Source organism: Daucus carota, chromosome 9 (assembly GCF_001625215.2).
Source record: "Daucus carota subsp. sativus chromosome 9, DH1 v3.0, whole genome shotgun sequence".
Classification (NCBI taxonomy): domain Eukaryota; kingdom Viridiplantae; phylum Streptophyta; class Magnoliopsida; order Apiales; family Apiaceae; genus Daucus; species Daucus carota.
The window spans coordinates 32,591,961-32,608,976 of NC_030389.2; the positions used below are offsets into that span (position 1 = coordinate 32,591,961).

Consider the following 17,016-nt stretch of genomic DNA (forward strand, 5'->3'; position numbering starts at 1 on the left):
ACAGGTTGATTTGAAATTTTAAAAAACCGATAATGTATGATTTGGTTTTGGTTCTACCTCTAAATCCGAGAAAAACCAGACCGCGATCACCTCTGCTTAAAGTGCGCCCATGATAATTGCGTCGTTGGTCTACTTCACTTTTCCAGTTTTCCTGTAGACGTCTTCTTCCGATCTTTCTCGAATCAGCTTTCCCCGCAGCGGTTGCAACTCATATATGAAAGCAACGGGTATTAGTTTTGAGCTTATATATCTGCATATCACCCGATTACTCTCTACTTCCACGCCTCAATATTATCACTCTACCAATCCAAAGATTTTAGACATATATCAACGACAATGCCTCCACAGATAATAAGTGATAATAAGCTAGGCTACCAGTTTCTTGCGAACCACCTTGTTGCCTTGATCTCTGTCCCGATCTTGCTTATTCTAATTATTCAAGTAATTCACTTAGATCCCTTCCAAATATGGTGCTTTTCCTTTCTCCTCATTTTCTTGTCATCCCTCCGCAATATGTCCAAGTCTCGAACAATTTACCTAGTCGATTTTGCATGTTACAAAGCGCCTGCTGAGCTCCGTGCGAGTTTTGGCACTTTCTCGAAGATTATATCGAAGTCAGAACCCGAAAGTCTCGAATTTCAACACAAAGTTTCGGAGCGGACTGGCCTAGGGGAGGAAACTTGTTTGCCGCCTGCATTGCACCTCATCCCACCGAATCCTACGCTGAAAGCTTCCAGAGAAGAAGCTGAGAGGGTCATTTTCTCCGCGATGGACTCATTATTGCTCAAGTCTGGACTCAACCCTAAGGACATAGATATACTTGTCGTAAACAGCACTGTTTGGTGTTCAATTCCATCACTCTCGTCCATGGTCATTAATAAGTACAAAATGAAGGACAGTGTTAAGAGCTTCAATATCTCGGGAATGGGTTGCAGTGGTAGTCTGATATCGATGAGTATAGTCCGTGACCTTCTACAAGTTCATCCAAATTACAAAGCTGTTGTGATAAGTGCAGAAATCATAACAACGAGTTACTACCAAGGCAAAGAAAGATCCATGCTTGTCCCAAATTGTTTGTTTCGGATGGGAGGTGCAGCCATTTTTTTATCAACCCGAAAGACTTTTCACAATATTAGGGCTAAGTACCGTCTTGTCCACCTAATCCGGTCTCACACAACTGACGATGACAAGTCCTATAACTGTGTATATAAGAAAGAAGATCCGGAGGGGATTTTAGGGGTATGGCTTTCGAAGGATCTAATGGCCGTAGCTGGAAAGGGCTTAAAACTGAATTTGACAGCCCTCGGTGTTAGAAAATGGAGTTATTAAGTTCATAATTTTATTATGTTCTTGTTGTTAATTCCATAATCTAATGATTGGAAGTTGGTTCTAGATATCGGGACTTAAACTTTCATGTATGGGTTTAAGAATTTTCTTAATGAAATCCATAAGAGAAATGAAGTTGAAGTTAGTAGCTTGGAAAAGCTTGTTTTGAGAATGTGCTTGTCCCACATAGAAAGAAATAAAAGGGGTGTTGGCTTTATATAGTATAACACACATGGGTAGTGCATAACTACTAAGGTGTGTTATGGTGCGTGGTGTTCTCACGAGCCCACGCGCGCGCCGCCGCCCCGCCACGCCACGCCTCGCCTCGGCACGTCACGGGACGGGTCGGGTCGGGTCGAAGGGCGATTTGGGCGAATGTCTCGGCGTCTCGCGTACGCGAGGCGACTGGGCGGGGAATTTTATTTCGTATCGATTTAATATAATATTTTAATTAGAATTTATTTATCAGTTGGGCTGGGTTGTGTCTGTTGGGCTCAATTGGACTGGGTCGGATTGCATAATTGGGCTAAGTCAGATACAATGAACCTGGACTTGTAACTGATGATATATATTCAGAAATTAAAGTATATATATATAAAACGGATGGTTTAATGTGTGGATTAATATATATACGACTACAAATTAAACCTATGTTGGCTTATTATATTATAGTATAGTTGTAATTTGAACGGTATAAAACTCTTTAATATTATAAGAGAAAGAGAAGTCTACGTGTGACCGACTTGTAGTTATAAAAGAGATGACTAAACCAAAATTTTGTACGACTACAAATTAAACATATGTTGGCTTATTATATTATTACATTATAATAAATCAGCTGTTACGATTTATTTTAAATGTGCAGTTTAAATTCATGTATTAAATTTGGGGTGGTCAGTTACACTTAGCCTCTAGTATAAATAGAGGACTAAGCTGCTGAGTTTCATACACCACACCCTACATTCTCTTCTCTTCTTCCTCTCTGCTCTCTCTCCCAAACACAATTCAGTCAGTAGTTGGTTTTCCGGCGAGTGAGGAGCTAGTCGTGGTTGAGCTTCGAAGGTGCTGTAATTCAAAGCTCTGAGCTGTTTTATCCTGGAGGAGGTGTTGCAAGCATCCCCAGTGCAGCAGGTGGGGGCAATAATCTCTTCAAGAGCAGTCAGGTCTTCGTATAAGGCCTGACGACTCAGCTGTTCTTGTGATTTTCTTGTTGTACATGTTTTTGCCTCAAGCTATGGCTACTGGTACAACTTCTTTCCTTCCTCTAGTCTTACAGTCACTGACATGCATGTATTTTACCTTCACGTTTTGTTTCAACTTGCTTGGCCTTGGCTTGTTTAATATGATATATAACTGCCTCTATGTTGCTATAATAATCAGTATTTCCAACATTCTTGAAGAGATTATTTGTTATATAATATTTAGCATAATGTCGAGCGAAGCTGAGGTTCCCGTTGTTGGTGCTGGTAGTAGTTCTGGTGCATCTGCTGTGGCCATTGATTGGACCACTTACAGTTTTCCACAAGCTGTTGAATTAACTGGCTTGCCAGAGAAGTTCAATGGTGGCGTAGGCTTTTCTCGCTGGCAGAAAAGAATGAAATTGTGGTTGACTGTAAAGGGTCTATGGCCTGTTGTGGAGTATGAGAAACCAGTGGTGGATCAAGCGAAGGCTGAAACTGTTAAGGGCTTTGCGAAGTGGGCTGAGAAGGATGGTGTGGCCAGGGCGGCCATTCTGGCTGCTCTCACTAACACATTGTTTGATGTGTATTCTTCTGATGCCTACTCCGCAAAACTCTTATGGGAGAAGCTGGACCAGACACATAATACTGACTCTCAGGGTCTTGAGAAGTATTCTGTGGCTAAGTTCCTTGAATTCAAGCTGGTGGACAACAAGTCCATGACTGAGCAAGTGCATGAATTCGAGATGATAGTGCATGCTTTGAAGGAGTCCGGAATGGACCTCCCTGAAAAGTTCAAGGTTATGAGTGTGATTGAAAAGCTTCCGAAGTCTTGGGAGGAGTTCTCTCTCTCCCTGAAAAGACAGAAAGGAGAGATCACCTGGACCAACCTTATGCTGGACATCTCGGTTCAAGAACAACACAAGTCCAAACAAGGACATGTGATGCCAACTGAGGCCGGGAGCTCGAAGGTAAATGTAGCAACTATAGGACAGAAAAGGAAGGGTGTGGCTAAGAAAGTTAGCGCTTATAAACCTAAGAGTGACAAGGACAAGGCCAAGAAACCCAAGGCAAACAAACCGTGTTGGTCTTGTGGGCAGGTTGGGCACTGGAGTAAGGACTGCCCTACAAAGAAGGCGAAGAAGGCTGAGGTGGTAGCACAAGCGAATGCTGTGCTTGCAACTACAAGTGGGCCCGTAGTGAACATGGTTGTTGGTGAGGCCACGGCTTCTGAAACCAACGCAGACCGGTATGTTTCCTACAACCCTGTATTATTTTCTACCTATCTGTCAAATGAATGGTTGATAGATACTGGAGCTAATGTGCATATTTGTGCTGATATTAGTCTATTTGTATCTTATCAACAGAGTCATAGCTTGACAGTGACGATGGGGAATGCTAGTGCTGCTCAAGTACATGGAATAGGAAACGTAGACCTGAAGTTCCCTTCTGGACGTATTCTATCCCTAACTAGAGTGCATTATGTTCCCGACATGCGTAGAAATATAATAAGTGGAAGCTGTTTAGTTTCCAGTGGCTTTGAAATTTCCTTCAAGTGTAATAAAGTAGCTCTTATTCACACTGGTACATTTTTTGGCAAGGGTTACTTGTCAAATGGTTTGTTTGTAATAAATGCTGAACCCGTTTTGGGTACATTAAATAATGTTATTCTTCCTTCTGTGAATTGTGTTGAATCCTCAAGTTTATGGCATGCTAGACTTGGTCACTTAAACTTTGGTGCTCTTAAGAATATGATGAACCTAGAGTTGATTCCAAAACATACCATAGAAAAGAATTCTAAATGTCAAGTGTGTGTGTCAGCTAAACAAATAAGGAAACCTTTTCATAACATTGTTAGGGATTCAAACTTGTTAGATTTAGTACACACTGATATTTGTGAATTTGGTGGTGTGTTGACTAAGGATCAGTTTAGATACTTCATTACCTTTATAGATGATAGTAGTAGATATTGTTATGTTTATTCACTTAAACATAAGGATGAAGCACTTAGTAAATTCATTATATATAAAACTGAAGTAGAAAAACAAACTAGTAAGGTACTTAAACGTTTGAGATCTGACAGAGGTGGTGAGTATACAAGTAACTCCTTCAATGAATTTTGTGAAAACAATGGTATAGTTCATGAAGTTACTCCACCATACACACCTGAGTCTAATGGGATCGCTGAGCGAAAGAACAGAACATTTAAAGATATGATTAATAGTATGCTAATTAACTCTGGGTTGCCTAAATACATGTGGGGAGAGGCTCTAAATACGGCTTGCCATATTTTGAATAGAGTTCCTCTGAAACACATGGATAAGACACCTTTAGAGTTATGGAAAGGCAGGATGACTAGTCTTAAGTATCTTCGTGTGTGGGGGTGCCTTGCTAAGGTACTTGTCCCTGAACACAAGAGAAAGAAACTAGGTCCAAAGACTGTTGATTGTATCTTTCTGGGCTATCTTGAGACCACTACAGCTATGAGATTTTTAGTAATAAAATCAGACATAGATGGTATAGTGGCTAACACGATAGTTGAATTTCGTGATGCTACATTCTTTGAGGATGTCTACCCTATGAAGACTGGTATACCTCAAGAGACCTATGATAAGGATCCTACTCACACATCAAGTTCTATTCCCGATCATGTGGAAAAGATGACAAATGTGGGGGCGGAACCTGGTAGTAGTTCTACTCCTAATGAAGTAGAGGAACCAAGGAGAAGTAAGCGTGCAAAGGTAGTTAAGGATTTTGGAAGTGATTTTATCACTTACAATGTCGAGGACGAACCTTTAACTTTCCGACAGGCTATGGACTCTTCGGAGTCTAGGCATTGGAAGGGTGCTGTAAAGAGTGAAATTGACTCTATTGTTTCTAATGGAACATGGGAGTTGGTTGATCTCCCTCCTGGGTGCTCGACTATTGGGTGCAAGTGGGTCTTCAAGAGGAAGTTAAACCCTGACGGGTCAATAGATAAGTACAAAGCTAGACTGGTGGCAAAGGGTTTTAAGCAAAAAGAAGGAATTGATTACTTTGACACATACTCTCCGGTTGCTAGGATGGTAACTATCCGTATGCTTATAGCATTGGCTTCGGTCCATGGTCTTATCATCCATCAGATGGATGTAAAGACGGCTTTTCTTCATGGTGAACTTGAAGAGGAGATTTATATGGATCAGCCTGAGGGATTTGTTGCATCTGGCAATGAAAGGAAAGTATGTAAGTTAATCAAGTCAATCTATGGCTTGAAACAAGCTCCCAGGGATTGGCATAAAAAGTTTGATGATACTGTATTGCCATTCAGTTATGTAGTTAATGAAAATGATAAGTGTGTCTACACCAAAGTTAAAGGTAGTGAGTATGTCATTTTATGCCTATATGTGGATGACATCTTATTGTTTGGAACCAATATTGAGATGATTAACGAGACAAAAGCATTCTTAAAAAGGCACTTTGAAATGAAGGATATGGGGGAGGCTAGTGTGATTCTTGGAATCAAACTGATTCAGTCAACTGAAGGAATAACCTTGACTCAATCTCATTATATAGAGAAATCTATACTTGAGAAATATGGTTATTCACAGTGTAGAATCGCTAGTACACCCTATGATCCTAAAGTTGCCCTTGTCAAGAATACTTCTGGAGTTCCTGTGTCTCAGTTAAGGTATTCTCAGATTATTGGGAGCTTGCAGTATCTTGCTAACTGTACTAGACCAGATATCTCATATTCTGTGTCTAAGTTGGCTAGATATACAAGCTGTCCAAACAGAACTCATTGGGATGCTCTTGATAGAGTACTTAGATATCTGAAAGGCACATTGTACCTTAGTTTACACTATAGGAGATTTCCTGGTGTACTTGAAGGGTACAGTGATGCAAGTTGGATAGCTAAGAAGTCTGGTTCCAATGGAGTGACTGGATATGTGTTTACCCTTGCGGGTGGAGCAGTATCCTGGAAGTCGACTAGACAGACTATTGTGACTCGGTCGACATTTGAGGCTGAGTTGTGTGCACTTGATGCCACTGGGACGGAGGCTGAATGGTTACATGGGCTTATGTCCACGTTACCTGTAGTAAGCAGACCGCTTCCTGCGATTGCTATTCATTGTGATAGTCGAACAACTATTGACAAGATTAGCAGTAAGAAGCATAATGCTAAAACAAAAAGACACATCCAAGTTAGACTTAAGTCTATAAGGGGGTTAGTGTCTGATAGGATTATAGCTATAGAGTTCATAGGAACTCAGAATAATATAGCTGATCCTTTGACTAAAGGACTGGAACCTGCAGTAGTCCTTAAGTCAAGGTTGGGGATGGGACTACCAACCCATCATAATTCATCAACAGTGGGAACCCAATACACATGAGAGGAGATCCCTCGAAGTGTATTCAATGTGGTAATAACAAGCTGTAAGGGTGAATTGGTAGTACCTTTGCTACATAGATGATACTCATGTATCTGAGTCTATCCCCTGTAAACCTAGAAGGTACTGTGACTGCTAAGAAAGTAAGAGTGTTACAACTCTGAATGGGATCAAGTCGTTAGACGAGATATTAGCAGTATATCTCTGGAGATGCCCAGCTAAGCGAATGTAATTGTGTGGTCGCAATTAGAGGAAAGGGTTATTCCTTGAAGCATTCGACGAACAGGATCGAGACATGACCATTAATGTCTCAAAGCCGTAGATTGGCTTCATAGCCGTTGATTTGTTGTTGTCTATGGAAAGTGGTTACACCCAACGGATTAAGATTCAAGGTGCAATATTCCATCTGAATCCGGTAGCCATTGAAGTAGAGAACTTAGGAGGGTTCAAACCCGGAAGGGTACCGACTCTGAAAAACAAGTCATGATGAGAAACCTGAAACGCATTTCTGTATAGATTTGTGGGGGATTGTTAGAAAATGGAGTTATTAAGTTCATAATTTTATTATGTTCTTGTTGTTAATTCCATAATCTAATGATTGGAAGTTGGTTCTAGATATCGGGACTTAAACTTTCATGTATGGGTTTAAGAATTTTCTTAATGAAATCCATAAGAGAAATGAAGTTGAAGTTAGTAGCTTGGAAAAGCTTGTTTTGAGAATGTGCTTGTCCCACATAGAAAGAAATAAAAGGGGTGTTGGCTTTATATAGTATAACACACATGGGTAGTGCATAACTACTAAGGTGTGTTATGGTGCGTGGTGTTCTCACGAGCCCACGCGCGCGCCGCCGCCGCCGCCCCGCCCCGCCACGCCTCGCCTCGCCTCGCCTCGGCTCGGCACGTCACGTCACGTCACGGGTCGGGTCGGGTCGAAGGGCGATTTGGGCGAATGTCTCGGCGTCTCGCGTACGCGAGGCGACCTGGGCGGGGAATTTTATTTCGTATCGATTTAATATAATATTTTAATTAGAATTTATTTATCAGTTGGGCTGGGTTGTGTCTGTTGGGCTCAATTGGACTGGGTCGGATTGCATAATTGGGCTAAGTCAGATACAATGAACCTGGACTTGTAACTGATGATATATATTCAGAAATTAAAGTATATATATATAAAACGGATGGTTTAATGTGTGGATTAATATATATCAGCTGTTACATTATAATAAATCAGCTGTTACGATTTATTTTAAATGTGCAGTTTAAATTCATATATTAAATTTGGGGTGGTCAGTTACACTTAGCCTCTAGTATAAATAGAGGACTAAGCTGCTGAGTTTCATACACCACACCCTACATTCTCTTCTCTTCTTCCTCTCTGCTCTCTCTCCCAAACACAATTCAGTCAGTAGTTGGTTTTCCGGCGAGTGAGGAGCTAGTCGTGGTTGAGCTTCGAAGGTGCTGTAATTCAAAGCTCTGAGCTGTTTTATCCTGGAGGAGGTGTTGCAAGCATCCCCAGTGCAGCAGGTGGGGGCAATAATCTCTTCAAGAGCAGTCAGGTCTTCATATAAGGCCTGACGACTCAGCTGTTCTTGTGATTTTCTTGTTGTACATGTTCTTGCCTCAAGCTATGGCTACTGGTACAACTTCTTTCCTTCCTCTAGTCTTACAGTCACTGACATGCATGTATTTTACCTTCACGTTTTGTTTCAACTTGCTTGGCCTTGGCTTGTTTAATATGATATATAACTGCCTCTATGTTGCTATAATAATCAGTATTTCCAACACTCGGCCCTCTTGTTCTTCCTGCATCCGAAAAAATAAAATACTTCATCAATTTTATTGCTCGAAAGATGTTTAAACATAGGTGGAGACCTTATGTTCCTGACTTCAAACAAGCATTTGAGCACTTTTGCATCCATGCAGGAGGGCGTGCTGTGATTGATGGGGTCCAGGACAGCCTGCAGCTATCGATGGAGCAAGCGGAGGCCTCAAGATCAACTCTGCATCGCTTTGGCAATACGTCATCGTCGTCGTTGTGGTACGAGATGAGCTATATAGAGGCCAAGGGAAGGATGAAGAAAGGTGATAGGATCTTGCAAATTTCATTCGGGAGTGGGTACAAGTGTAACAGCGCCGTGTGGGAATGCACTGAAACTGTCGAAACCCCAACAGGTGAGCCATGGATGGACTGCATTGATAAGTATCCGGCATGTATTCCTCAGCTGATAAAATCTGCAGATTAATAGTGGTTAGGTTTGAGTTTCGCACGCAAATAAAGTTCACGAGAACTTGTACGGATATTGGTAAATTCTACTCCATTACTGAGTAGGAATATCTACTGAATTGCATATTATTTTGAAGAATAACTATAATCAAAAAAACTATAATCAAATATATATATCAGCTTGATGAGATAGTCTGTTAGATTGAGTTTATCCTGTGTAATCGACCGAAGTGCTGTTTGCCTGTTTGGTTGGCCTTTTTAAACCGAGATAATGATTTATTAGACAATTTCGTTGTTTGGTATCATTGTGAAGCGGCCGTAAACTAAAAAATCTTGACCAATTTGAAAAATCGTATGATGCAATTGGAATAACTGAATTTTGGGGTGTTCGGTCAAACAAGGGAAATACGATGGAATTGATAACAGTCTCAATATATATATTTTTAATATTGTTAAAACGTTTAGGAGCTAAGACCATTCCAATGCCCCTTTTCGTCATGCATAAACTACATCTAAGAACGAAAATTAAATCTTCTACAAATGTAGATACATCTAATAGAAAAAATTAAATTTTTTATTAGGCAATGTTGTTTTAAAGGGTTTTTAATTCAACCCTCGAACAGAAAAGTTCCGTTTTATTTGAAGATACTCCCGGGAACTACATAGGAAAGAAAATCACTGAAAATATTACTTACTCCCACACAACAAGTAATGATCAAGTTACAAAAAGAACCCAAAATCAATCCTGCACAACTACGCAGCTTCATCATCTGGTTCAACATTAAGATCAAACTCCATTCTCTTTTCACCACCTCTCAGTTCTTCAATGCCACGAACTCTCTCAAAATCTTCCAGCTCAAATGCATTATTCAACACCCCTTTGCTGTCATCTTTCTTCAAATACGTGACTGCAACTTTCATTCTCCGTAATATTGCGTAGAACTCCTCAACCTCACCATCAGTCACCGTAGTTTCTCCGGTCGTTTCCTTAGTTTCCTTGCTGCTACTTTCTCCTTGCTTTCTCTTCTCCGCTTCCATAGTAAATTTATTTATTTTATGAGGCTGAAGACATAAAAATAGGTTCTTTATATATATTTTTATAAATTACGTAGATAAAGAGAAAACAGCCGAAAGAGAGATTACACACGTTGAGGTCAAAGAGTGATGCTTTATTGACTTTTTTTTATTGAGTGACGCGCGTGCGAGCGGTGTGTGTATAAAAAATATTTTGATGTCGGAGGAAATTAACAAAACGTGATGTATGAATCTGATGCATTAGTGTTTGACTTGCTATTTATTTTTCGAGAAGGAAATTCTTATTCCAGCAAATAATTAAATAAATTCTATTTTCTTCAGAAAAAATTATTTTTATTAAATAATAAATATAAACTACTTCATTTTTATTTATTTTGAAAGAAATTATGTGAATACGAAATTTATAATAAGAAACAAGTCCTTATTTTGATAATGATTTAGTAATATTATGATCCAAATAAGTTGAAAAACGAATACAAACTACTTCGTTAAGAGCATCTCCAATGCGCTCTTGAACCACTCTTTAATATATAATATTATATGTGACTCATACTGAGTTAAGATATTAAAAAGATAACAACTCCAATACCACTCTTTATACTTACTCCTAATTCATATTTTATTCATATAAATGAGAGGAAAATTAAAAAGAGAGAAATTTTGAAGTTAACATTAAAGGGAAACTAATATTTATATTCATAAATAAAAGTTAAGAGCTACGGTAAAGAGTAGGAGAGATGATGAGCTCTTAATTTTTTAAAGAGTTTCCAGGAGCCCATCAGAGCTCTCATTTTTGTCTTGACTCTTTAAATTTGAAATTAAAAACTTGTTTAGAGAGCTCATTGGAGATGCTCTAATAATACTTTTTAATAATACTTTAGGTTGACTATAAATTTAGTTCATGAATTTCGGATAGTTGGAGCACCCTAACTTATACTCCCTCCGTCCCGCCAGAAAATTTACGTGCACTGTCTGCACGCATTTTGAGATTCTCGTAAAGTATAGTTCTATAATGTATTTTTAATTTTTTAATAAAAGTTTAAACTTCAAACGTTTTTTCAGGATTTTTAAAATATATATATATATATATATATATATATATATATATATATAGGGGTTGTTTGAATGAGGAACTAATTTACGTGAGTAACTGAGTAACTCCGTGTGGGGCGTTGGATTTCCGAAGGTGCGGGTTACTTTTTGTATGTGTAGACATAGGAAAACAAAACACATGCACGCGTGAAAGAAGGAATGTAGAATGCAACTGCCAACTGCCACTCAGATTCTTAAACATAACATCTTAATATCTACATTTAATTATTATAATAGTCACGTTCTTTTTTGTTTCCTCCTCTAAATCAATTTTTTTTATTATCATTAGGTTAGACAGATGTAAAAACAGAAAATTTAATTATGTATCGACTTTTTAAAATCCTTACCTATTTATTTTTGTTTTTATAATTACTAGATTATAAAGAATTTTAATTATGTTTTTGTTTGAAATATTAAATCATAAAACTAACATCATTTTTTTGTTTGTAAAAAGAATGCAACGATAAATTTTATATCTGAATAAAATACCTAATAAATAATGTTTAAAATTTTATATCTGAATATTAAATTTTGATACATACTTAGTTCTGTGATTTATTTTACCTACTACGTAAATTATTTGTGTATATGTTTTGTAAATTTTCTTCTCATGTTTTGTAATTTTATTTATATGTAGTTTTTTGTTATATTATATTATTTATTTTAATATTTAAAAAGTTTCATGTGTTCTGTATTTATCAATATACTTGTTCTATAATTTGTTTCATGTGTTCTGTATTTTATATATTTATACATGTTCTGTAATTTGTCTCACATGTTCTGTATTTTATTTATATACCTGTTCTGTAATTTGTTTCATGTGTTCTGTATTTTCTCTATATAATTGTTCTGTAACTTACTTATATTATTTGGATTCTGTATTTTCTATACTTCTGTTATGTATTTATTGTTAATATCATTAGAATATAATATAAAAAAAATACAGAACATAGAAATATTTAGAAAAGAATATATAGCATGACCAAAATAATATAATATAATTTAAAGAAGAAGATTATAAATAATATGAAATAAAGAACAATAAAAATAGAACACAAAAAAGATATTTTCATAATATACTAAGCAATAAATATATTAAAAACAAATTATTTTTAAAAATGTAAAAATAAGAGATATCCAAATATTATAGCGAAATAATTATTATATATACAAATATAAACAAGTCAAAGGAAAAAAATGAAAATGCAAAGTTACAAAATAGAAAACATATGTACAGTTTTTTCAAATTAAAATATATATGATTAACAAAAAAGGTTGTGTTAAAAAGAAATTATATATAACTTAATTTTTATGTTTTGTATTATTGATGTATCGATTTTGTGTTTTTTAATGTTGATTTTTATATTTTCCCACAAGTTCTGTAATTTATTTATTATGTAATTTAGGTTTTTTATTGTATTCTTTTTTAGCATATTATTATATTTTTTTATAACACTTTTTGCAGTTATGAGACACAGGAGTAATTAGGTTAGACGTGGGTAACAAGTAACTGTCGCACAGAACAGATCCTCTGCTTTGGGTACCAACATAACTCATCTGCATCTAATATCTAATGGTTAAGATGAGAAGTTACTTAGTTACTAGTTACACTGGTTACTCACTGAGAAGCCCCTTATATATATATATATATATATATATATATATATATATATATATATATATATATATAGTCCCACTCTATGGAGAATCAGTTTATGTGGAGAACCATGGAGACCCCTTATCCAGCCCTTAAAATTTTAATATTAATCCAACGGCTGATATTAATTTTGATATAACATATAAAAACAGAAATCAACTAGTCAAAAACAAACACGGCGTGACCGTTATACACACACCTATACACACGACTGAAGAGAGAGAGAGAGAGAGAGAGAGAGAGCAAGAGAAAGAGAACAAAGGAAATTCGACCGAGCGCGTGATTTCTGGCGAGCAAGAGAAGGCGGATTTCAATCAGAGATTACGAATCACAAACACGATACAGAATGCTGGGAAAAGGTAACCGAAATTGACGATTTCAGCTTGTTTTTACACTCGATTGTATTGTTTTTACTGATTCTGTAATAGAACCTCAGTATAATAATTTTGCGAATGTTTTGTTATAATTTGAGCTTGATTTGACTTTGATTTGATGTGGCATGTGTGTTTATGCTTCTAAAATCGAGTCGATTAAGGAATTTATAAGTTTAGGTTTAAGAAGCTATGATTCTATTATAGAAACACAGATATATTAAGTGTTTAATCATTAATACCTAATTAACATAATGATTCTATTAATTTTTTTAAGCTATAGAGTCAATTTGAATATGCTTCACTTTTGTCAAAAGCATCAGGAATGTAGAACTGGTTCTACAGTAGAGTCATTAGATTAGAAATTCTCAGAGCTAGGTATTATGTGAAAAACAAATGATTCTGTGATAGAGTCAATGTAATATGTTGTAATTTGTTTTTGTGAAAACATCAGGACTTTAGATCTGGTTCTACAGTGGAGTCATTTCATCAGTAATCCTGACAGCTATGTGTTATGTGTAAAACAATGTTTCTGTGATAGAGTCAATTTGATTTGTTGTAATTTGGTTATTTGAAAGAATCAGGAATGTAGAACTGGTTCTACAGTAGAGTCATTAGATTAGAAATCCACAGAGCTAGGTATTATGTGAAAAACAAATGATTCTGTGATAGAGTCAATGTAATATGTTGTAATTTGTTTTTGTGAAAACATCAGGACTTTAGATCTGGTTCTACAGTGGAGTCATTTCATCAGTAATCCTGACAGCTATGTGTTATGTGTAAAACAATGTTTCTGTGATAGAGTCAATTTGATTTGTTGTAATTTGGTTATTTGAAAGCATCAGGAATGTAGAACTGGTTCTAAAGTAGAGTCATTAGATTAGAAATCCTCAGAGCTAGGTATTATGTGAAAAACAAATAATTCTGTGATAGAGTCTATGTAATATGTTGTAATTTGTTTTTTTGAAAGCATCAGGACTTTAGATCTGGTTCTACACTGGAGTCATTTCATCAGTAATCCTGATAGCTATGTATAGTGTGAAAAAAAAGGATTCTGTGGTAGAGTCAATTTGATTTGTTGTTTTTTTGTTTTGTAAGATTATCAGAAATGTTTAACTGGTTCTACAATAGAGTAATTGTATTAGTAATCCTCAGAGCTATGTTTTTTGTGAAAGACAATGATTCAGTAACAGAGTCAATTAGAATTGCTGTAATTTGCTTTTATAATGAAACAGAATTGTAGATATGGTTCTACAGTGGAGTCATTATATTAGTAATGATTATAGATATGTTTTATATGGAAAACAATGATTTTGTGATAGTGTAAATTGCATATCACTGTAATTTATCAGGATTGTAATGCATCAGGATTATAATGTATCTGTAGTTGTTTCTATTAAATATTTTCAACACACTGACTGTATAATACATCGCAGGACTTAAAATAAAATCCGGAAAGAAGAGTGGAAGCAAAGCATCAGGACAGAATAAAAATAAAGGAAAACGACTACGAATCATCTGTAGAACACGTCATGAAGGACAACTGGACACAAAAAATTTTGATGAGTATATGAGGTAAATTATTTGGCACATTATAACTATTAGGCAGTTTGGTAATTTTGGTAACCTATAACATGTTTGTTATAGGTTGATTTTGAAGATTATACCAGAAGAAAGGAAGACAGGATGTTCATTTTTCGACCCTATGTTCTTCATATCATATATGGATGCAGTTAAAAAGGCAAAGAAAAAAGATTCTACAGCAATTGAGAAAAGCAATGTGTGGAAGTGGATAAAGAAGCAAAAGATATTTGCTTGCAGATATGTTTTTGTTCCCATCTGCCAAAGGTATATAACAAAAACGTAAGACCTATAAATTATTTTACTGCTCCTAATGCACTAACTATAAGAATGTGGGTTTAATCATTTGACAGTAATCATTGGAATCTTCTCATACTCTGTAACTTGGGAGAAGATTTGGAGATGAATGAAAAAAGTCCATGTATGCTGTTATTGGACTCACTTCAAGAAGCAGAACCAAATAAACTAGAACCGTGCATCAAACAGTACATTCTCTATTTGATTAGTATTTTAGATTTTAATGATTTATTTATGATGACTGTGTTGTTTTAATAGGAAATTTTTTATGCAGATTTGTGTACCAAATGTATAAGAATGAGTCAGTACAAGGAACTGATGATGTTTTCCAGTTCAATTTGAGTATTCCAATGGTTCCTCAACAGGATGACGGTGAAAAATGTGGATACTATGTTCTTTACTATATGTTCAAGTTTTTGATGTCTTGTCCAGAAAACTTCAACATTAATGAGCATGGTGGCTTTGTAAGTATATATTATTATTTAATTCTACTATTTATAATATATTTTTGTTAACAAATAACAACCAAATTAAAATGTTTAACAGATGAATAGCAGTTGGTTCACGGAGGAAGAGATGAACAACTTTTTCAACAATCTATCATCAGAGAAATTGCATACTGACCAAATGCAAGCTTCAGAAGACATTATTGTGGTCAAGGAAAAGAGTATGCAAAATTCAATCTCATTAATTTAGAATAATATAATCACTTTGTAGTTTGTGTTGTATTACAATTGTGGTCTTTGTTGATGCATAGATCTTTCAAGTAATATGGAAGACGATGGCCAAAATGTCGATAATGAAATTGCTGCTGAAGAAATTGAAAAACTTTCTAAAGATGAAGAAGAGGCTGAGATGGTGGTACAATGTGAACCTATTCGTTCACTAGTTGTGTACACTCCAGAGAGCTCACAGGAGCAGCAAGAACCCAACCAACCAACACCACCTGCATGTAAACTTCAATTAGAATAATATTTTTTATATTGTATAATAAATAGTGCTATCCAGATTTCTTATGTCTAACACTGTTTGTTTTTGTAAACAGCTGAAACAATTGCCACTCATGAAAAAGATGGCAAGGAAAAGCTGGCTGCTGCTGCACCTTCTGTGAGAAAATCTCCAAGGCTACAACCTATAAAAGAAGATGAAGAAGATTTCTCTATTCATATTGTCGACCCTGAGGGAGGAGCAAATGCAGAGAAGGGACCAGCAGAAAAAGCACAAAGAAAAGTAAGGGCGACAAAGAATGAAGGTGTCAATAAAAGGAAAGCCGTAGAAGAGGTACATAGTTACACTATAACAGTACTTGTTCATTGTTCATCCCATTTTACAACAGTAGACATAAAAAATATACATGGTTTCTATTGTATAGTACAGTTACACATTTGTAAAAACATTTAAATGTCTAATTCTGTAACATAAGTAAAATAGTGCCAATTTTTTAATAATTATAGTTGGTTCCACTTTAGAAGCAAAATTAATGATTACTGATGAATACATCAGGATTACTGATGAGCGCATCGGGATTACTGATGACTGCATCAGGATTACTGATAGTCATCATCTCAGGTTTACATTCAACAGTAGCACTGTTGAGCTATTATTCTAACATGAACTTTAAAAATATTTGATTCATACGGATCATAATGATTACTAATGAGTACATCAGTATTGCTGATGAGTTCATCAGGATTACTGATGAGTGCATCAGGATTACTGATAGTAATCATCTCAGGTTTACATTCCACAGTAGAACTGTTGAGCTATGTTCTAACATGAACTTTAAAAATATTTGATACAGGTACAACATAATAAGGAAAAGAAATTGAAGAAAAAGGTGGAAGCAGAGAATGAAGATGAAGAAGTGGAAGAAGAAGAAGAAAAAGAT

General features: G+C 36.0%; 2 protein-coding genes across 2 annotated transcripts; both read left to right on the forward strand.

The window, feature by feature from the left end:
* Nucleotides 1-167: 167 nt before the first annotated feature.
* LOC108202170 (3-ketoacyl-CoA synthase 6-like) lies at nt 168-9,114 on the forward strand. Its single transcript, XM_064085381.1, has 2 exons — nt 168-1,306; nt 8,645-9,114. The coding sequence occupies exons 1-2, from the start codon at nt 337-339 to the stop codon at nt 9,112-9,114; spliced, it is 1,440 nt and encodes a 479-aa protein (XP_063941451.1). The 5' UTR covers nt 168-336.
* Nucleotides 9,115-14,820: 5,706 nt separating this feature from the next.
* On the forward strand, nt 14,821-15,824 carry LOC135149624 (uncharacterized). The gene is made up of 4 exons (XM_064085382.1): nt 14,821-14,825; nt 14,898-15,098; nt 15,403-15,592; nt 15,675-15,824. Exons 1-4 carry the CDS (start codon nt 14,821-14,823, stop codon nt 15,822-15,824), a joined length of 546 nt encoding a protein of 181 aa, XP_063941452.1.
* Nucleotides 15,825-17,016: the final 1,192 nt, after the last annotated feature.